The sequence below is a fragment of the Cetorhinus maximus genome, chromosome 1 (genome assembly GCF_964194155.1).
Source record: "Cetorhinus maximus chromosome 1, sCetMax3.hap1.1, whole genome shotgun sequence".
In the NCBI taxonomy this organism is placed as follows: domain Eukaryota; kingdom Metazoa; phylum Chordata; class Chondrichthyes; order Lamniformes; family Cetorhinidae; genus Cetorhinus; species Cetorhinus maximus.
Genome location: NC_135879.1, coordinates 112,345,159 through 112,368,267, shown reverse-complemented (window position 1 = coordinate 112,368,267; position 23,109 = coordinate 112,345,159). Strand labels below are relative to the sequence as shown.

General features: G+C 42.7%; 1 protein-coding gene across 1 annotated transcript in view; it reads left to right on the top strand.

The window, feature by feature from the left end:
* Positions 1-23,109, top strand: part of kcnip4a (potassium voltage-gated channel interacting protein 4a) — a 417,695-nt gene that overhangs the window by 317,365 nt on the left and 77,221 nt on the right. Inside the window, exon 2 of the mRNA XM_078545692.1 lies at positions 22,307-22,431. Coding sequence (XP_078401818.1) covers positions 22,307-22,431 — 125 coding nt within the window. The remainder of the gene's footprint in view (positions 1-22,306; positions 22,432-23,109) is intronic.

Below are 23,109 nucleotides of genomic sequence, written 5' to 3'. Positions count from 1 at the left end.
TCTCCCCACCCAAAAAACCCCGACTTACTTAGTCTGACATCCATGACACTTCTTGCCAGGGATCCCCATGTAGTCCCAGCAGTGTCCATTACTTGCTTCTGGCACTGCCGGGACTTGGCTGGCAGTGCTTGAGGGCGGAACTTCTTTTCCCTGAGGGGTGGATGGCCCACTCAGACCTCGTTAAGACTGCCCGCAATGTATTATAGCGACTGACTTTTCTAATGGGGTGGTGAGCAATACGTGCCCCCAGGAAGTCCAGCCCAGGATCCCAAGTCCAAATATACCAAAACTCTCATTCCCAGTAACTGCCGCTTCAAAGTTTGTTTCAAAATGATATTTTTGCTTTCATTCTTCATAGAATATTTAGGGATCCTGCATTTTTGTGTTCAAAAATTTCAGTAATTTGTGATTGCTGTTAATTTAATTGAAGTTTCACTCTAAATTTTGTGAGCCCAATAACAGATTGTGTATCCTTTTTAAAAGTATGCAACATTGAGCTTTGTTTTCTCTGGTAATATTGCAGGAGTATTCTCACAAGTAGCCAGCAAAGCAACAAATTTTAGCTATTATACGTTACAAACCCTTCACTCTTGGAATCCAGTGGTACCATGCTTGCCTGAAACCATGCTCTCAGCCTTTCACTGACACCTTACACATCAACTGCTACAATTCATTTTAGTGGGAATACTTTCAAAATTGGACAGAACTTATGTTTGTGAATAGCTGGAATCTTGGAAATGTCGTTTGAAGGAAGACAACTGGCCAAAATTAAATGATGTCAGCTTTAAGTTTTATTTTGATGGACAGGAGAAATATAACATTTCTGGAACTCCTAAGAAAGTTGGATAGAATCAATGATAGAAGAAAGGAGCATGCATTTATATAACTCTTGTCACATCTCTCAGTAACATCCCCAATAATGGCTAGCTCTCCAGTGCTGTAGCTATTTTGATCTATGCAAACCCAACATCTATTTTGCAGAGAGTGAGGTGCATTAATATATATTTTTGTGGTTTTGATTGACAGAAGAATGTCAGCCAGACCACTAGGAAAACACACTGCTCTTCTTCAAATTGTGCATGGGATTTTCAATGTCCAGCTGAAACTTCGGGACAAGCATATGAGGGCTCTGTTTAATAATTCATCCACAGAACAGCACCTCTGGCAACGCAGCATTTCCTCAGTACTAAAGTGTCAGCTTAGGTTATGTGCTTTAGTCCGAGATGAGACTTGAACCTATGTCCATGTGACTGAGAGGCAAGCAAATGTCCAACTAAGCCGAATTGACAATTAAACAATGGAGTAAATGAAGGAATGAGCTTACAGAAGCAAACACCTTTTTTTTCATTCTGAGTTCAAATGTTCTATTTTATTTTTGGGACAAGGTAGTTGAAATTCAATTGAATTATTTCCACTGCAAAAGTCCAATATTGGAAGGCTCTGGAAAGCTTGTCTTCTGCCATCGTATTTTTTCCATGTCAGTGTTGAATGGAAGCCTTTTTCTCTAATTAAAAGTTAATCTTGATTTTTGAGGGAAGGAAAATAAATGTCACAAGATGCCCAAGAGGTCTGAATTGTTTTAATGCTAGCCAGGCTTTATTACATTTCCTTCCATACAGTTAGAAAGTCCAGTACGATATATCATAATTTGATACTTTTGCAATGATTCTAGTTCACACAATAGAGTGTCATATATAACATTACCCACAGACAGCAAATCCAAGCTGCAATGTTCAGTTGCAAATTCAGTGCCCTGCTCTCTATATTGCAGCATCCAACAGGGAATGCTTGACTAGTACTATACCTCTAACCTAGTTATTGAAAACGATTAGTGCTGTTTACTACTTTGCAATCAGCTTCTTTCATGTGTATTCTAGACAATGGTGATAAGACCATAAGACCATAAGACATAGGAGCAGAAATTAGGCCATTCGGCCCCTTCGAATCATGGCTGATAAGTTTCTCAACCCCATTCTCCCACCATCTCCCCGTAACCTTTGATCCCCTTACCAATCAAGAACCTATCTATCTCAGTCTTAAATACACTCAATGACCTGGCCTCCACAGCCTTCTGTGGCAATGAATTCCATAGATTCACCACTCTCTGGCTAAAGAAGTTTCTCCTCATCTCTGTTCTAAAAGGTCTTCCCTTTACTCTGAGGCTGTGCCCTCGGGTCCTAGTCTCTCCTACTAATGGAAACATCTTCCCCACGTCCACTCTATCTTGGCCTTTCAGTATTCTGTAAGTTTCAATCAGATCCCCCCTCATCCTTCTAAACTCCATCGAGTATAGACCCAGAGTCCTCAAACGTTCCTCATATGTTAAGCCTTTCATTCCTGGGATCGTTCTCGTGAACCTCCTCTGGACCCTCTCTGGGGCCAGAACATCCTTCCTGAGATACGGGGCCCAAAATTGCTCACAATATTGTAAATGTGGTCTGACCAGAGCCTTATAAAACCTCAGCAGCACATCCCTGCTTTTATATTCTAGTCCTCTCAAAATAAATGCCAACATTGCATTTGCCTTCCTAACTACCGACTCAACCTGCAAGGTAACCTTAAGAGAATTCTGGACTAGGACTCCCAAGTCCCTTTGCACTCCAGATTTCTGAATTCTCTCCCCATTTAGAAAATAGTCTATGCCTCTATTCTTCCTACCAAAGTGCATGACCTCACACTTCCCCACGTTGTATTCCATCTAATATGCAATAACTCAATGCTTCAATAGGAAAGATACATGAACATTGGCAAAACTCACCAACTTTGCATTTGCTTTGCAAATGAAATTGATATATAATTTGTTCTGTACAAAATTAGCATTGGAATCAAAGGAAGTCTGATACAGGCAATGCTTGGAGACACCAAAGATTAGAAATTCCACCTTGTTTTGTCATATGTAAAATGAGAAAAAAGCTCGCCAGAATCTCCTGCATGCAATCTGCACCTCATACTAATCCTAATAGGCCTAATTGCCTGTTTCAGGACCTCAATGCAGCTTGGACAAAAAAAGTTGGATTATAAAACGAATATTGTCCACTCAGTTCTACCAGGTGTATGCTTGTCTAAAGAGACCTTAAAGGAATCACTAGAGCATCCCAAGGGGGTGGGAAGGGGCCCAATTATGTGGCAGGGACGGACCTTTTGCTGCTCTTGCCTCCCCGATAATGCTGCCCCTGGTGTCTGCAGATGCCTCCCTTGGTGCTGCCCCTTTATCACTTATGCATCCAACAAGTTTGTGATCCCCTGGGTCTAATTTTAGCCCTTTCACTTGCTGGTGATGCTGGATTTAAAGTGCCAATTATATGCCTCTCAGGCTGTTCTACCAGGCCCTCCCCCTCCAATCTATGCTCCTCAGACTGTTGCATCTGAACTCCTTCTGGCCTCCTGTGGAAGGCAGCTGCAAAATGACTGACCTTCCACCTCGGAAAGCCCCCTCATTTCAACACTTCCAGCTTTCACTTGTCGAGGCTCTGACGGCCCATGATCCCAGCTTACCATTCATGCAATTTCAAAAGGTGCATTTGATAGTGTTCAACAAATGACTCTTAACTACCTGCTTAACAATCTCAATTGGCTTCCTGCCACATTTCTGTTTGTTTGCTGCCTCATTGCACCTTCCCATCGGCTATTTAAATTCTCTATCAGTTTCCACTGTTGGGATTCCAACTCGCCTGCTCCCATGTGATTCTATGGCCCTCTCCCGCCCTGAATCCCACTTCGGCGGGCTTCCTTCAATTCTATCCATGATCTTTCCTCCCCAAACCTCTCCATCTCTTTACCTCACTTTCCCTCTTTAAGGCACTCCTTAAAACCTACCTCTTTGCTCAAGCTTTTGGTCTTCTGGCCTCATAATCACCTGATGTGGCTCGGTGTGAAATATTATGTTTTCTAATGTTCCTGTGAAGTGGCATGGGATGTTTTATTACGTTAAAGTGCTAAAAAGACACACGTTGTTGTTGTTGAATTCTGTCAGCTCGACTGATGGGATGTTAGCTTTTCTTCTGTCACTCAATAGCTTGTCTTCAAGTAATTTAAAAACAAGTGCCCAAATGCCAAAGGATTTATTAAGGTAAAATTTATTAGTATTCTTTTCTCTTCTTGTGAGGGAAAGAATAACAAAAAATGACCGTAACAATTGAAAGTCTATTGTAAATGTTGCTTTGTTGTCAATAAAATTCAGGAAATCTATTAATTTGAAGCAGACAGAGAGCGAGAGATAGAGGAAGCAGGATCAGGCATTACAGGTAGAATTTTTCACTGAGCGGGTGGGACCCACTCGAGTATAAAATAGCGCATGATGATGTTGGGCGAGCATCCCGATGTCATCGCGCGATATTTCAGTCGCCGGGAGCGTGCTAAACTTGGAGGCACGCCCCAATTAAGAGGGCAATTATGCCCATTAATGGCACAATTAATGGAGACTTTTCATTGCCCGTCCAACGTTATGGTTGGTGGGCAGGAAAATCGGTCAGGTGGCCTTTACTTTTTTCAGAAAACCTCACCCACGGGCCGGATGAGGTTTCTATGATAAATTAAAATAAAAATAATTTTCTGTGGCCAGCATTTTCATGACCTACACTTTACAGTGACTGATTATGCAGCTTGGACATTTTCTTCTGGTTTCTGTGACCTTTACTTTAGGTTGTTCAGGTCTTCAGCTCCCTGAGGCAGCTCTCTGCCTTCAGGTAGCTTTTTGTGAGCGCTCGTTACTAAGAAAAATAAGGCCGATTTTTTTTTGTTAAAAAATATTTTGAGTGATTTAATAATCAGCAAATTATGATAGCAAAAGCTAAGATGAAACATAGACATGTTTGTGGATTGGGCAGACACGTGGCAGATGAAGTTCAATGCAGAGAAGTGTGAGATGGTTCATTTTGGCAGGAAAAATATGGTGAGACAGTTTAAAATAAAGGGAGAAACTCTAAAGGAGGTGCAGGAACAGAGGGACCTTGGTGTTTACATACATAAGTCATTGAAGATGGCAGGGCATGTTGATAGAGCAGTTAATAAAGCATTTAGTATCTTAGGCTATATTAGTTGGGGCATTGAGTACATGAATGATGAGGTCATGTTAAACTTGTATGAGACGCTAGTTAGGCCTCATCTGGAGTACTGCGTCCAGCTCTGGGTGCCATCCTTGAAGAAGGATGTGAAGGCATTGGAGAGAGTATAGAGGAGATTCACAAGAGTGATTCCAGGGATAAAGAACTGTAGCTATGAGGGTAGATTGGAGAGGTTGGGACTATTTTACTTGGAGAAAAGAAGGCTGAGAGGAGACTTGATAGAGGTATTCAAAATCCTGAGGGGTATGGACAGAGTAAATAGTGAGAAACTGTTCCCACTCAAGAGAACATCAAGAACTAGAGGGCACAGTTTCAAAGTAATTGGCAAAAGGAGTAAATGTGATGTGAGGAAAAAAAAAATTCACCCAGAGGGTGATTGGAGTCTGGAACAAACTTCTTGAAAGGGTGGTGGAGGCAGGTTTGGTTGAGCTATTTAAAAGTGAATTGGATTGCTATATGAAAAGAAGGAATGTGTAAGGTTACAGGAATAAGCAGGGGAGTGGGACTAGGTGGAATGTTCTTTTGGAGAGCCAGTGCAAACTCGATGGGCTAAATGGCCTCCTTCTGCACTGTAAAGATACTGTGATACTGTGAAAAATGTTGAATGTGAGTGTAGAAATTTACAATGGGAGAACTTTACATAAATTGTGACCAATATAATAGCCACCTTCTGTGGTGTAAAATTCTATGAAATGTGACAATAGAAATAAGATTGGTAGACAGGAAGTGTGCTCAGACAGTTCCCCAAACATCCGAGACATCAGGTGACTGGAACAGTGGAACTGGAGTTCACAATGTTTTTAGGCTGGGATGTTGGTAATAACTGCCTTTAAACTTGAGATTGTTATCCTTTGAAGCTGACTTCATCAGCTGCTTCCCACATCTCATCCAAGTGATGCATCTTCCTCTTTCCATGCTGAATTTAGTTAAATTAAGTAACACAACTGAATTTCATAATCTCCTCTGCTTCAAGTACCATACCCTAAGGGGGCATTGATGAGCTTGGACTTACATTGGATTGGTCCATGATTATACCTGGCAAAGTACTGCAGTGCTTTACTGCTGCAATCTGTAGCATGGCTGACCAGGAAACTCTCTGCCCCTAGCGTTTGCCATCAGGTGTACTAGAAGGACTTATAGGCTGATAATTCATCTGTTTGGCCACGTTGTGGACAAATCTTGTGTGGCAATCAAATCCCGAAGTGGGATTTGAACCTGGAGCTTCTGGCTCAGTGGTAAAGATGCTACTACTGCGTCACAAGACCTCCCAGATTTTATGTTATTGTTATTATTGAATTGTTGGTCATTAACTCAAGACAAAAAAAGTATTTTGTTACTTCTCCTTTATGTGCATATTCCTTAGATTCAAAGAGGTTTCAACTCCAATAACACTGGAGTGCTGGCTTCCCAATCATTGCTGCCACTTCTGCCATTTTCCAATCTTACATATAATATGTCCATTCAAATAAGCATAACTCAATTCTGTTTAATCACAAGTGATGTGAAAATGCCATGCAACTTAGTTCTTATAATTTATGCCTTGGCAATAAAGGGTGCAGAGGATGCATTTGTGTCCCTGGCATCCAGTGTTGCTATGGACATTGGAGAATGGATTTAAAACTTAAATCTCCCTTAAGGAGGTGAATCAATTACAGGGAGATTGATTAAACTTCCCTGTCCCACAATCTTTTTTTTGAGAGATTCTTTGGTGACCTGCTGCAGATGTCCTTTGGTTGCTGCCAGGTCAGTCTAGTCAGCCCATCAAAATTACTTTAAAGACCCTGATCTCAGAAAATCAGCTGAGCTGCTGCCCTGCTGCACTTCTCCTGGCTTTATGGGCTGGAGGCCAAATTTAAGCCTTTCTGTTTTTATTGATGTACAAATAGTTTCATTATTTTTCTTTCTTATTGAATAAAATGAATAGAATCTAATCTTCCTCACAACATTGATAATGACATTGAAATTAATTATTGGATAGAAAGCAGTTTAGCATATTTAAATACCAATATATATTATGGCATTTCTTGCTGAAATTGCAGCGCATGCCCTGTAATTAAAAGTGGAATATTTTAATGTAACTAATGTAGTCTATACCAGGGATTCTCAATCTTTTATATAACAAGAAAAGCAATGGTTTGAGTACTGACCACTGGGGAACACCACTGTATACGTTCTTCTAATCTGAAGATCAATCCTTTACTATTACTCTCTGTTTCTTGTCACTCAGTCAACTCCATATCCATGCTGTCACTGTTCCTTTTACCCCTTGGGCTTCAACTTTGCTTACAAGCCTGTTATGTAGCACTTTATCCAACACCTTTTGGAAGTCCATATACATCACTTCAACCACATTACCCTCATCAACCCTCTCTGTTACTTCATCAAAAGAACACCTTAGTTAAGCACAATTGATGGATTTCTTTTATTAATCTATCCTTGTCCAAGTAATGGTTAATTATGTCCTGGATTATCATTTCTGAAAGATTGCTTATAGCCAATATCTCCATAATTTCTGGCCTTACTTCTCTCAGCATTCTCGGATCTGTCTGATCTGACCCTGGTGACTTATCAACTTTATGTACAGCCAGTCTTTCTAATACCTCCTCCAAGGGGAGAATTTTCTCCCCATCAGGGGGGCGCACAGCTGATCGCTGCCCGCGATCGACTGTGCTCCACCATTTTACGTGGGCGGGCCAATTAAGGCCTACCCAGCGTGACGTGCACCCAGAAGCGCTGAGCTCTCCCTGTGCGGGCGGGGGGAGGAGGGAGAGTCGGGGACTGTGCTCTTTCGCACACGGAAATCTCCCTGAGGCACAGAGCTGCCTCAGGGAGTTTAATTTCATTATGAAAAATTTAAATAAAGAAAAAAAAAATTCAGTCATGTCCCCTTGTCACATGAGCTGCGACATGTCAAAGAATTTTAATAAAAAATTTTAATTGATTCATAAACCCTTCATGAAACCTCAACCCACCTGTGGATGAGGTTTCATGATAAATGTGAAGTCCGCCTGGGCTCTTCACCTGCCCGCCAACCTTAAGGTTGGATGGGTAGTCCAGACAATTAGTTGAACTAGTTGTTAAATGGCCTTAATAGGCCTTTGACAGTTCAGCGGGTGCGCAGCCGACTCCAGCGCGCACCCGCCAAACTGAAGATCGGAATGACCCACGGTGACGTTGGGACACAGGCCTGACATCATCACATGTCATTTTTCTCGTCGGCGAGCGGGGCCCACCCCCACACACCAACCCGAAGATTCAGATCTATAGCAATTTTTAGCCCATCCAGTATATCAATTACCACCTCCTCACTATGAGATCAGAATCTTCCTAGGTGAAGACAGATACAAAGTATTCATTTAGTACATCAGTCATGCTCTCTGCTTCCATGTAAAGATTTCCTTTTCGGTCTAGCCATCCCCACCACTCCTCTTACTAACTTTTTACTATTTACATGCCTTTAGTTGATTTTTGGATTCCCTTCATGCGAGTTGCCAGTCTCATTCTCTTTCTTTGCTTCTCTTATTTCCTTTTTCACTTTTCCTCTGAACGTTCTGTGGTCAGCCTGGTTCTCACTTGTATTATCAACCTGACACCTGGCTTTTGTCCCTTTTCTGCTTCATTTTACCTCCTTATCTCTTTCATCACCCAAGGAGCTCTGGATTTATTTGCCCAATTATTCCCCCTTGTGGAAATGTACCTCAACTATACCAGAACCATCCCCTCTTTATAGGGGAGGCAATGGCGTAGTGGTGTTGTCATTCTGGTCTCCCCAGAGACCAGGGTAATGCTCTGGGGAGCCAGGTTTGAATCCTACCACAGCAGATGGTGGGATTTAAATTCAATAAAAATCTGGAATTAAAATGAAACTATTGTCGATTGTTGTAAAAGAACCCATCTGGTTCACTAATTCCCTTTAGGGAAGGAAATCTACTGCCCTTACCCAGGCCCACAACAATGTGGTTGACTCTTAAATGCCCTCTGTCTCAAAAAAGGAATGAAACCGGATGGCACCAGCATTAATATATAGCCGTTCCTTCACTACCACTGGATCAAAAACAGCACTGTGGGTGTACCTACACCACATGGTCTGCAGCAGTTCAAGAAGGCAGCTCACCACCACCTTCTCAAGAGCATCTAGGGATGGGCAATAAATGCTGGCCTAGGCAGTGAAGCCCTCATCCCATGAATGAATTTTAAAAAGCAGCCCGTTGCTCAGTTGTAGTTTTGCCTGCCAGTTTATCCAGGACAGATCGGTTCTCAACCCACTGAAATTGGCCGTCCTCCCAATTAATTATTTTCACTCTGGATGCCTCCCTGAGCTTTTCCATAGCTAACCTAAACCTTATGATACTATAATCAATGTTCCTTAAATGTTCCACTACTGACACTTGACCAATTGAACTCAATTTATTTCCCAGAACCAGATCCAGCAATGCCTCCCTCTTCATTAGGCCGGAAATATAAGTCTGGATTTTTGACCCCCGCCAGGAATGAAGGTGGGCAGGCACGGATTATTGCATCACTGGCCTGCATGCCTGTTCCCCTACTCCATCCTGCCACTGGGCCATTTTCCCAAGGCAGGATGGGTGTGGCAGAGCTACCTGCCTGAAATTAGTGGGCAGCCAATTGTCCCATTTGAAGGCTTATTAAGGCCTGTTAATGGAGGCCAACTGGAACTTTTGGGCTGGATTTTACCGTCGGCGAGCAGGGGCGGGGCCCACTTGCCGACATGTAAAATGATGTGCGGTGATGTCGGGCGGAACTACCGACATCACCCCGCCCCATTTAAATTTTCAGGAAGGCGGGGGCGCAGCAAAATCAACTGCACGCCCGCCGACCGGTCAATAGCCAATTGAGACCATTGACAGAGCAATTAAAGTAATTAGTGGACTTGCCCATCCAACCTTAAGGTTGGCGGGCAGGCCAGGAGCCCCAGCAGGAATTAGAAAAAACATGAAACCTCATCCACAGGCAAGATGAGGTTTCATGTAGGGTTTTAAAAATTTTAATAAAGTTTTTTTGGTAATTATGAACATGTCCCAACTCATGTGACATTGTGACATGAGGGGACATGTAAGGGAATTTTGTTTTTCTATTTTTAATATTTTTGAAAGTAGAGGCGATCTCCCTGGGGTAGCACTTAGCCTCAGGGAGATGAATGCACTCTTTCATGCGCATGCGCGAAAGAGTGCACTCTCGATTTTAGGCATTCTCCCCCCGCCTGCACAGGGAGCGCATAGCGCTTCTGTGCGGACGTCATGCTGAACGGGCCTTATTTGAACCGCCCATGTAAAATGGTGCCATGCCTCTGATCGGGGCCGCCGATTGGAAGCACGCCCGCATGCCCCCGCCCACCAAGTTCCCCCCCAACGGGAGGAAATCTCAGCCCTTCCAGTTGGCTTCCAGGTTCCTGGAGGCGGTGTGGAACAGTTTAACTGGCTGCACAGGTGCGGAAGCAACTGCCAACCACCCTGTGCTGGCCTAGCCGCAAAGGCCATTTTTAATCTTAAATTTAAAATTGTTGGAGAGTGAACACCTCCATGAAGTGCTGTCTCCCTGACTCACCTAGAACGACATCTGCTGCTGCTTTCAAATTGGAAGGCCTCTGATTGGTGCTCCAGCTTCTAGAGCCCGTTCACCATTCTTAATTGGACAATGAGCCCCTCTCCTGCCATTAATTGGCTGCTCCATGTAAAACCACATTGAGTGACTGCTTCCCACAAAGTGTGGGCTCCTGTACCCGATTTGGGCCTGATGGTGGGGTTCAGAAGCCTGCAGGAAAATCATGCCCATATTGATTTAGAAAATCCTCCTGAAACATACTTCAGAAATTCTTCTCCCTCTCTGGTGTGTACACTATTGCAATCCCTGTTTATATCAGGATAATTAAAGTCCCCCATAATCACAACTCTATAGTTCTTGCACCTCTATAATTTCCCAGCATATTTGTTCCCTGCATCTTTGCGACAAGTCGGTGGCTATAGATTGCACTGAATATTATCACCTCTATTGATTTTTAGCTGAAGGTTCAGTCTTTGAACACTCCAGGACATCCTGTCTCTCCACATTGTAATATTTTCCTTAATCGGTACTGCCCACCTCTCCTGTGTTTTCTTTCCTACATTTCCTGAACACCTTGTAACCAATACATGGTCCTGCCCTTTTTAGAGCCATGTGTCCACTATCGGCACAACGTGATACTCCCATGTGGCTATTTGTGCCTGTAGCTCACTGAGGTTGTCCTCAGCTCACTGCAGCTGTTTCCCAAGGCGTGGGAATCCCGACCAACCAATGTTAAACCTGCACAGCAGGCTAAATCCAAGGCTTTGAGGTTGAAGTGTTGGAGCCAGTTTCCTGCCATGCTTCGATATTTTGTTTATTTTTTGTTTATCACTCCTGCACCCAACCCCAAATGGTCACCATGTTAAAATCTCCCCCATGATTCCATTTTGACAGCCTCCCACAAAATTGGACAAATATGTATTGTAATATGCCTTTAAGGGATATCAGCGTGACACCACTTAAAGGAATATGTGTCGTGTGATCCAGTCTTAGTTTCACTTTTTCTTTGAGGGGAGCACACACACACAGCTCTGGTGCCTTCAAGCTTTATACCTATTGTGGTAAAGTGGAGGACCATGTACCTTTAAGGGAATGCAAGTGGACTAACCATGGGACAGTACTGACCAATCCATGTATAGTGGGGGCTACTGGTTAACTGTAAATCTAGAGCTGGAGGTGATTGTGGGAGAACGCAAGGATTTGGTGCTCTGCCTTTTGTTGCAATAAACAACGACAGTTTGTTCTTATGTCGGTCCCTCTCTGTTATTGATAGCGAGCATCAACTAACAAGTGTACATGAAGGCGTACAATTCGAGTTTATTCAACTAGTGAACACATAGACTCAAGACATAAAACCTATGTATAACTGTAGTCTTGTACCTTGTCTTAATAAATGAACCCACAACATGTTTACCCAATCCCTTATGAGCAATTGGTGCCTTGAGTCTTGTACAGTAAATAAGCCCAAGGTATTATAGCATTGTAATAACACATGGTGATCAGCGATGATAAGACAGGTGGCAGCAAGATTAAGTACAGGTACAACATGGTGAACAGCCTTAGGCTGTGCTACATGTCAGACCACAACTAAGTCGCAAAATTAGAGTGTGCTGAAAATGCAGTGTCCTAAATGCAAAGAAAAGTTTTGGAGACACAGCGCAAGCTGGTACCCAAATAAACAGCTAGTAAGCAGATGGATCCCTCATGGTGAAATTTCAGTGCACAGCCTGTCAGTTCCATGAGTGGAACAGTGCGTTTAGCGGACCAGAACCAGGTTAGCTCAATCGGGAAAGGCAAGTGACCAGGGTGTGGGCTGGATCAATAGTGAACAAGGGAGAGTCAAACAAAAAAAACAAGAAACCATCACAAAGATTGTGCCAGATAGATTGCGATTATGACAGGTGGCTTTGGGAGTTGCTGAACAATAAACTGAATAAAACAAAAAGACGCCATTATTCCGTGCTATGTTCCTGCCACAACTTGTCTTCATGGGCGGAGCTTTGGAAAAGCGTGCAAAAGCAGCTACAGCAACACTCACCCCAGGTACTAAACAACATACAGAGCTATGATTTCTTAATTCCTGAACCAGATAAGCAAGCCATAAAAATTTGTATAGCAACTGGAAATGAAGGTCTACACAGGCTGAACACATCAGGATTAACAGAAGAACAGCTAAAGAATCCCCAAAAGACATGGACTACATTGAAGACTGGTTCAGAATCAGGTTTAACTTCCATATTCTTTGATTAGAGTTCATGTCATTTTGACAACAGCCTTCAGAATCCATAGAACACTTTGTCAGCAGATGCAGAGACAAGGGTATGTACTGTGATTTTTCAAACGCAAAGGTAACAGAATTGTTGAGTTGGTGATGGTATCCACTCCCATAGAAGAGTTCCAGAAAGATCAACTAGACAAACCCAAAGCATATAGTGTTGAAGAGCTACTCAAGAATGGATGTAAATATGAAGCAATCCTCACAGGTCGACAAAGTTTACAGGTCCTAAGTACAACCCGAATTGATGACGCGCTCACTAGAATACCAAACGTAGCAAGACAGCTCACCACCACTTTCTCAAGATCAATTAGGGATGGGCAATAAATGCTGGCCTAACCAGCGACACCCATGTCCCATGAATGAATAAAAAAAACATGCGGAAGGTGTGGACTTCTGCATGCAACAAGGAAATGCCCAGCTTTTCATCAATTCTGCAAGGCATATGGCAGAAAGGGCTATTGGCAGACGCAGTGCACTAGAGCAAAGATTGATGCAGATACAAAGTGCCATGCACTGATCCAAATGGACTGTACACAGTGGATAACTTCATGCAATAAGAGTGCCCATCCGGAATCCTGTCGGAAACATATACGAGATGATTTTTAAAAAATTCTTTAATGGGCTGTGGGTGTCACTGGCTTAGCCAAAATTTTTATTGCCCTCCCTAATTGCCCTAGAAAAGGTGGTGGTGAGCTGCTTCTTGAACCGCTGCAGACCACGTGGTGTAGGTATACCCGCAGTGCTGTTAGGGAGGGAGTTCCAGGATTTTGACCCAGCGACAAACCAGAAAATAATGGTGAAGTGCACAACAAAACCAAAAGCCTTGAACACATGCTTCACACCCTTAATCTCGTGGAAAACATAAATGCAATCATACTGTCTGAAGTTTTTGCCAAGATTCAAATTATCTGTCCTAAGAAAGTTGGAAACTATTCGTTATTGGCCAAGATTGACACAGGGACAACTGCCAACATACTATCTCTAACAATTCTAAAAGACGTGTATCACAGACGTGGAAGGCCATGGCAAAACCTTTTACTGTGAAACTTTCAGTGCACAATAGTTCATTAACTCCATGTGCATGATCCATAGTCCTCCAGTGTAAGTACAATCAATCCCCCTGCAAGTCACAGATGTTCTACATCATGGAAACCAAAGGCCCAATGATTGCACGTCTACTGGCATGTCATGACCTCACACTAATTACAATCCATGGAATCATTCTGACATCACATAGCAGATCAACCCCAGAAATTACTCCTATTACTTCAGTTCATGATCTAACATCAAAATATACAGAATGTTTTGACAAAATTGGCAGTTTCAAGGCAGCTGCAACACTACACTTGCAGGAGAATGCAAGTCCATCAATTGATCCACCATGTAAGTGCAACATCAACATACAAGACTAATTGAAGGTCAAATTAGACAAAATGGAAATCATTATTAGTACAAGAGCACAGAGATCAGTGTAGCTCAATCACATTTGTCATAAAGATGGATAGATCATTGAAAGTACACCTCAATCCATGACGTTTGAATGCAACTTTGAAACATTGCCCTTGCAAAATACCCACATTAGAAGAGTTAAATCTGAGATTTGCAGGTGCAAAATTTGTCTTGAAACTTGATGCCAAGCATGGTTACTGGTCAATACATCTCGCAGAGAAGCCCCAAGGATTTAACATTTCCTACTCTATTCAGACGATACTGTTTTCAACAACTTCCTTTCGGGCTGTTTGTTAGCCAAGATCTCTTTCATGCTCACATGGACTGCATTACTTACACTGTACCAGGAAACACCTGTATAGTAGCAGTTGTGGGAAGAACAAAGGAAGAACGTGACCATAATCTGCAATTATTCATTAAGTGACACGTAATGAAGGACTATGTTCAACAGCCTGAGATGTGACATCAATGTGCAGCAGATCAATTTCTATTGAATTCATCTTCAATTTCTATTTATTCCAGTGCTGGCATATGTCTCGATCCAAGTAACATGGAGGGTATTAAGGTCTTGCCAACTCCTCCAAAATGAAGATGATCTTTGAAGATGTTCAGGTCTCTTTAATTCCTTGTCTCCATACATTTCCAATTTTGCTCAAAAATCTTCAACGTTAAGGGAATTTTTGAGAAGGGATGAGCCTTTCCTGTGGCACAGAGACCACCAATACTTCTTCAAATCCCTGAACCAGTCATTATCAGAAGCATCGACATTGCAATTTTACAATCCTAGGGAGACAACTACACTGGGGATAGATGCCTCGCAGAAAGGTCTGGGAGCATGCATACTACAAAAAGACAGACTGATTGCATTTGTTTCGAAATCTCTGTCTGTAATGCAATCTAACTACTCCAATATCGAACGAGAAACATTAGCTTTATTGTGTGGAATCATTTGTTTTCATACCTATCTATTTGACAAAAGATTTGTGGCATAGACTGACCACAAGCCAATGGAGATGTTTTGGCAAAAACCATTGACCAGTGCACCTCCAAGATTGCAACATCTCTTGATAAAAATTCAAGGTTACGACTATGAGATTAGGTACAAGCCCGGTAACTTGATGATCACATCAGACACACTGAGCAGAGTGCCTAACCCAGCGGAAATAAAGATATATCCATAGATCTGCAAGTTGACTTCATTGATAATGAGCTTGAAGATATTCTCCAAAGTGATCGGGTACATTTTGCGCAATGCAAATGCCAGCAGCTACAAGAAGAAATGGCAAAATATTCTACACCACAGAAACTGTGAAAACCATCATCGAAGGATGGCCTAATTCAATTCAGCATGCCCAAAAACACATGAGACCATTTTGGCCTCATCGGGATGAGCTAGGCATCTCCCGGGGGAGTCATTTTTAAAGGCAGACAGGTCATTATAACATAATCTTTGCGACCTGATATTCTTTAACAACTTCATCACTCACACATAGGCATAGATCAGACGAGAAGACTTGCAAGAGACCCTATTGGCTGGGTATGAACAATGACACTGAAGTCGTCATCAAAAGTGCGAGGCATATCAAGAGCATATGCCATGTCAGCACAAAGAACCGCTGATTACACATTAAGTTCCTACCCATCCTTGATCCAAATTCACATCCGACCTCTTTACATGTCCATGGCACTGACTTCATCATCATTGTCCACTACTTTATCAAGTACCCCATTATTCGAGAATTGCACAATACATCAAACACAACAATCATGCACACTAAGTGCAGTTTTCAGTTTATTTGGTGTGGTTAGAGAAATCATTATGGATAATGGAATACATTTATTGGTAAGTCATTTCAGGAAATGTGTGAGAAGTAGAATATTGATCACATTACTTCTTCTCCTCATTACCCTAGATCTAATGGCCTAGCTGAACGAATGACTTGCACGATGGAATTGTTAATTCTCAAATGTCGACAGACCAAGCAAGATCTGCGTATTACAGTGTTATATCTGAGAATGACACGTTTAAGTGAAACTATTCCATCACTGGCAGAGTGTATGTTTGGCAGACCAATGTACCAACTTAACTATTTTTACTCATTCCACTCTCTCAGAAACTAGAGAGCAAGTTTTAAAACTGCAAGAAGATGGCAAATATGCATGATAGAAATGGAGATACAGAGTTGCCAAGTTTACAGTTGGGACAAGTTTCCATCCAGGATCCCACAGAAGGTACATGGCAACCAGCTGAGGTGACAATGGCATGAGGACACGATGAGCAGGGGAGATGAGGGTGTTTGTGAGAGAGTGAGTGATGATGTCCCTTGAGCTGGCAGTCAGTGCAAACCCTGTGGATGTGTGATGGGCTTGTGAGCATGCTTTTCTTTATTCGTTCATGGGATGTGGGCCTCGCTGGCTAGCCAGCATATATTGCCCATCACTAATGAGCTTTGAGAAGGTGGTGCTGAGCTGCCTTCTTGAACCACTGCAGTCCTTCAATGATGGGAGAGCCCAGCACATCAGTGCAAAAGATAAGGCTGAAGCATTTGCTACAATCTTCAGCCAGAAGTGTCAAGTGGATGATCCATCTTGGCCTCCTCCAGAGGTCTCCAGTGTCACAGATGCTGGAGACCTCAACTGATTCAATTCACTCCACATGATATCAATAAATGGCTGAAGGCACTGGACACTGCAAAGGCTATGGGCCCTGACAATATTCTGGCAATAGTACTGAAGACTTATGCTCCAGAACTGGCTGCACCCCGAGCCAAGCTGTTCCAGTACAGCTACAACACTGGCATCTACCCAGCTATATGGAAAATTGCCCAGGTATGTCCTGTACACAAAGCAGGACAAATCCAACCCAACCAATTACTGCCCCATCAGTCTATTCTCGATCATCAGTAAAGTGATGGAAGGGGTCATCAACAGTGCTATCAAGTGGCACTTGCTTAGCAATTACCTGCTCACTGATGTCCAGTTTGGGTTCTGCCAGGGCCACTCAGCTCCTGACCTTATTAAAGCCTTGGTTCAAACAGGGACAAAAGAGTTGAGATGAGAATGACTGCACTTGACATCAAGGCTGCATTTGACCGAGTTTGGCATTAAGGAGCCCTAGTAAAACTGGAGTCAATGGGAATCAGGGGGAAACTCTCCACTAGTTGGAGTCATACCTAACACAAAGGAAGATGCTTGTGGTTGTTAGCGGTCAGTTATCTCAGCTCCAGGACATCACTGCAGGAGTTCCCCAGGGTAATGTCCTCAGCCCAACCATGTTCAGCTGCTTCATCAATGACCTTCCTTCCATAATAAGGTCAGAAGTGGGGATGTTCGCTGATGATTGCACAATGTTCAGCACCATTGTTCAATGCTCATCAGATACTGAAGCAGTCCATGTCTCCATGTCCAAATGCAGCAAGACCTGGACAACCAGGCTTGGGCTGACAAGTGGCAAGTAACATTTGCGTCACGCAAGCGCCAGGCAATGACCATCTCCAACAAGTGAGAATCTAACCATCGCCCCTTGATGTTCAGCTGCATTACCATCACTGAATCCCCCACTATCAACATCCTGGGGGTTACCATTGACCAGAAACTGAATTGGACTAGCCATATAAATACTGTGGCTATAAGAACAGTCTGAGGCTAGGAATCCTGCGACGGGTTACTCATCTCCTGACTCCCAGAGTCTGTCCACCATCTACAAGGCACAATCAGGAGTGTGGCGGAATACTCCCCACTTGTCTGGATGAATGCTGCTCCCACAACACTCAAGAAGCTTGACACCATCCAGGAAAAAGCAGCCCACTTGATTGACAACTCATCCACAAACATTCACTCTCCCCCACCACTGACGCAAAGTAGCTACAGTGTGTGCCATCTACAAACTGCACTGCAGGAATTCACCATGGCTCCTTAGACAGCACCTTCCAAACCCACGATCACTACCATCTGGAAGGACAAGGGCAGCAGATAGATGGAAACACCACCACCTGGAAGTTCCCCTCCAAGTCACTCACCATCCTGACTTGGAAATATATCACTGTTCCTTCACTGTTGCTGGGTCAAAATCCTGGAACTCTCTTCCAGGAGCACTGTACAAAAACATGGACTGCAGTGGTTCAAGAAGGCAGCTCATCACCACCTTCTCAAGGGCATCTAGGGATGGGCAATAAATGCTTTCCTAGCCAGCGAACTCCACATCCCATGAATAAATAAAAAATAAGGCACACCCACTGTTAGGGAGTTCCAGGATTTTGACCCAGTGACATTAAAAGAACAGCGATATATTTACAAGTCAGGATGGTGAGTGGCTTGAAGTGGAACTGCTAGGTGGTGGTGTTCCCATGTATCTGCTGCCCTTGTCCTTCTAGATGGTAGCAGCATGAGTGTGAGTTGAGAGTGATGAGAAGAATGACTTATCCTGCTGGAACGGAGGCACTGGGTAGCTGTCCTCTTTTGGAGGGCGTTGGCACTCACATCGCCTCCTATGCTGGATTGGTGAGCTTGGTTGCTGGTCTCCGCCCAGAGCAGGTGTAGTGGAGCTCACGGCAGGCAACCATTGCATGCAGCAGGTGCCCCAGACAGGCATCACTAAATTTGGTGGCTGCTGTCTTCTTTGCTTTTGGGGCCATCTGCAGCAGTCCTGGTCTGTAGTGCAAGTCCCCTTTCAGTGTGAAATAAGTCTCACGTTCAATGGTTTACCATCAATCATTCTAGTTGCACTGTAAAATCTTTTGGGAGGGGTTGAAATTCAATTCAAATTTAGTACATTATTACTGCATATTATAAAAATTTGTTTTCTGAACTATTAAAGACAAGAAAGATCATTAGTGGGGCAGGATTGATTTTTACCAGCATGATGAAATGACTGGTCCACTCTTTCTAAATCACAATAATTTAAAATAAAAGATTAGTAAGTGCTTACTCAGCATGACAGTGAAATGTACCATGGAATAAAGATAAGAATGTTGTTGTAATTGAGAGAGCCAGTAATTTTATTGGGTTGGCACGAAAGAAGACAACTTCTTAATGTGTCGCAGTGAAACTACTGTATAGTGGTCATCCATTCATGAAAGTTGGCAGCATAAGTTATTGATGAGCTGCCCTGTAGTACCCTTCTGCCTCCAATCCTCCAACTCATCTGTCCAATGTCTGCATTAGGCCAACCAGAGGTGGTGGCAAGGTGTCCAGCTTCACTAAACCCCAAAACCCTTCAAGTTATCAAGTTATCCATACATCACAGTCATGATACTATTACCCTCAAGCCATGACCTGCAAAATCATAGTTCCAGCCCCGGAGTGGCCAGGATTCTATTCCCAATATAGAATTGAGAAAAAACAAATGATAAACCAAACCAGTTGGCAACAAAAGTTCGTTCATGGTTAAAATCAAAATATTTTCACTAATTCAAGTTATTTATGCACCCTCCAGTTACCTATTTATAGGCTTGATCCCTTGCACAGTACTTAACAGTTTGCACAATGGGTTATTGAAGGCAGTAATGCAGCCCATGATTTATTTCTTTAGAGCTCTCTCAAACAATATTGTGTTCACCAGGATACAAGAATACGCAATGGGAAGAAAATGGTTTTGCTTTGTATTTTTATTAAATTAATTCTGGGGGTGGCAGGGGGTGGATTGTGGCGGGGGCTCACTCGGTGTTTATCATCTATCCCTGGTTGTTCTGGAGAAGGTGAGAGTGAGGATGTGGTGAGGGTGCTCCCAGAATGCTATTCGGTATTAAGTTATTGGGTTTTAACCCAGCAATGATGAAGATCGGGATGGTGTGTGATTTCAAGGGGCTTTGGGGTGAAAATGTTCCCATGTCCCATATCTATATCAAGTCCTCATTGGTCAGCTGAAGCATGGCCGGTTGCTAAAATGTATCTGTATGAAAGAAGGAATTTGCATTTACATAGCACCTTTCATAACTTGTGAACATCCCAAAGTGCTTCACAGCTAATGAATCACTTTCTGAATCTAGTCATTATTGCAATGTAGGCAAACACTGCAGCCCATTTGTGCACAGCAAGATTCTACAAACAGCAATGAGTTAAGTGGCCAGTTAAATTCTTTGAGTAATGTTAATTGAGGGATAAATGTTGTCCAGGATAAATTCAGTGGAGCACCCGAACTGAGCATTTTCCTAGTGTGACTTTTTCATTACCATTTCTCACGCTAACGATCTTGAGGGGACTGGGCAGATTAAATAGCCTGTGGAGGAACAGAAAAATCTGCCACGCTGAGGGTTTTGAGAAGGTTTTGACAAAAATCTTCAGCATTCAGAAATGTGAGACTGTTGCAACTAAAAGCATGCCAACAATAATGAAGAAATAATTGTCTTCTTTTAACATGCCATGCTTTTGATGAGGCAGACTTAGCAGTTACTTTTTTAACTGCTCGCAGGAAAACTATATTTCTTGCCCATTGGCAGAAGTGTCATGAACCTGAGGACACCAATTTAAGGTGATTGGCTGAAGAATCAATGACGACATGAGGAAAAAACTTTATTACGTAGTGAATGGTTGGGATCTGGATTGCATTATCTGAGGGTAAGGCGGGGGCAGATACAATCAGGGCTTTCAAAATGGAGTTGGAAAAGAACCTGAAGAGAACATTTGTAGGGTTACAGGGAAAGTGTGGGGTAGTGAGACTACCTTGTTGCATGGGCCAAATGGCCTCCTTCTGTGCTGTAACCATTCCATGATTCTATGATTCTTTTAGCTTCTGTGAATGAGTTTGTGAACCCGTGTTTAGATTGCCCACAGTCATTTCATATTCAACCATGTTACAAAGTGACTAACATCCTATTTGTGCTGAAGCTCAAATGTTGAAAGGAATTTAAGGGCTACACCTGAGCATGTGGGTTCATTTAGATGTAAAGAGAAATTGGGGAGGTGGGGGGGTGGATGTGCACTCAGCTATAAGGGATCTTGCCCAATTTTTAAAAATGGAAAATTGGGTATACTGCTCACTGTTGTGTGAACTTGCCATACCATCTTGCAGTCATTTTCCATGATTTTCCTCTATACGCTGTCCCTGAGTGATTCAAATGCCCATGCAGGAGCAGAAAAATCTGCAACACTGAGGATTTTGAGAATGTTTTGAGAAAAGCTCTCAGCATTCATAAATGTGAGAGTGCTGCAAATAAAGGTGTACCAATAATAATGAAGAGATAATTGTCTTCTTTTAACATATCATGCTTTTGATGAGGCTCCAGACTTATCCTTTAAGCAGTTACTTTTTAATTTGCTCTCAGTATGTGAGTGGTGATGCTAAAGCTACATTTAAAGCCCACCCCTAGTTGCATTGAGAGGTAATGATGGGCCTCTATAAAATTGGCTGTCTTTGTGCTGTTGGTACTCCACAACTGTATTAGGTTGGAAATTCTAGAATATGAGCTAATGACCATGACAGAACACAATATGTGTTCAAGTCAGGATGGTTTGTGCCTTGGAGGAGATTGAAGGTGATGGTGATCCCTTACCATTGTTATTCTTGTCTTTCCCAGAGGTAGAAATTGCAGGGGAGGGAGGAGTTGATCAGAAAAACTGCTCTGCTCAGAAAGTTACCCATAATGCATATGGGGCTGGTTAGCTCAATTGGCTAGACGTAGGTTGTGTGTAAGTTGAGAATAACAGCTGTGGATTTGATCCCCTTTCTGGCTGAGATAGATTTGGCACCTGCCTCCTTGCCCTGCCCCTGAGATTGGAAGGTAATGGTAAACCACTACTGACAAAAACTGCCAAGAAAATGACTCAGGATGAAGCATCAGCGGACAATGACCTGCCTTCGGGCAGAGCACACATGAATGAATAAATGATCAATAATGATATCTACTGATTTGGTCCAACACAAACAAGCTATATTTTGTAGCAAAGTTGATCCTGGCCATTTCAAAAGTGCAACCCTTCTATCAAATAATATTTGTTTTATAATTTTCACTTACAGACAGTGTTGAAGATGAATTGGAAATGGCTACCGTCTGCCATCGCCCCGAGGGGCTGGAGCAGCTTGAGGCGCAAACTAAATTCACAAAGAAAGAGCTTCAAATCCTCTATAGGGGTTTTAAAAATGTAAGTATATAAAATAAATGGAATTTAGATTTTAGAATTTAAAGCTAATTCTCTGAAGGTTTTAGATCATAAAGGTTTGAATTTTGAATGCCGTGTCTGCCAGCACAAGATTGGATGATTTAGGCAAGCGGTTTCCTTCTTGGTCCTTATAATAGGGCCCAGGAATGAGACAGTGGCAGCTCCATAGCAATCGTGCTTCCTTTGATGTTGAATCATATCTTCATACTGCCATTTTTCTGCCATTGTTGTATTTTTTGCATATTCAGTAATATTTGAAAGTTTCTGGGAGTGGAATAAGCCAGGCTGGGAGGTGCTGTTACCCCTCCATGACTAACTTTTCCTGAAGTGGGAGCAGCTCCCAGGAAATTCTGGGCCCAAGATTTCTGTGACTGGCAGTTATCCAGTGATTTCTGCTGGAAAATGTACACCTGTATGTGTTGAATTAGGAAGGCAAATAGAAGGTTGGCATTTATTGAAAGGGGAATGGAATCTGTGGGGAAGTTTTACTGCAGCTCTACAGGACCTTGGTGAGACCACGTGTGGAGTACTGTGTACAGTTTTGGTTTCCTTATTTAAAAGGGGATATAATTGCATTTGAAGCAGTTCAGAGAATGTTCACTTGATTCACCTATGGGATTAAGGGTTATCATGTGAAGAAAGGTTGAACAGGTTGGGCCT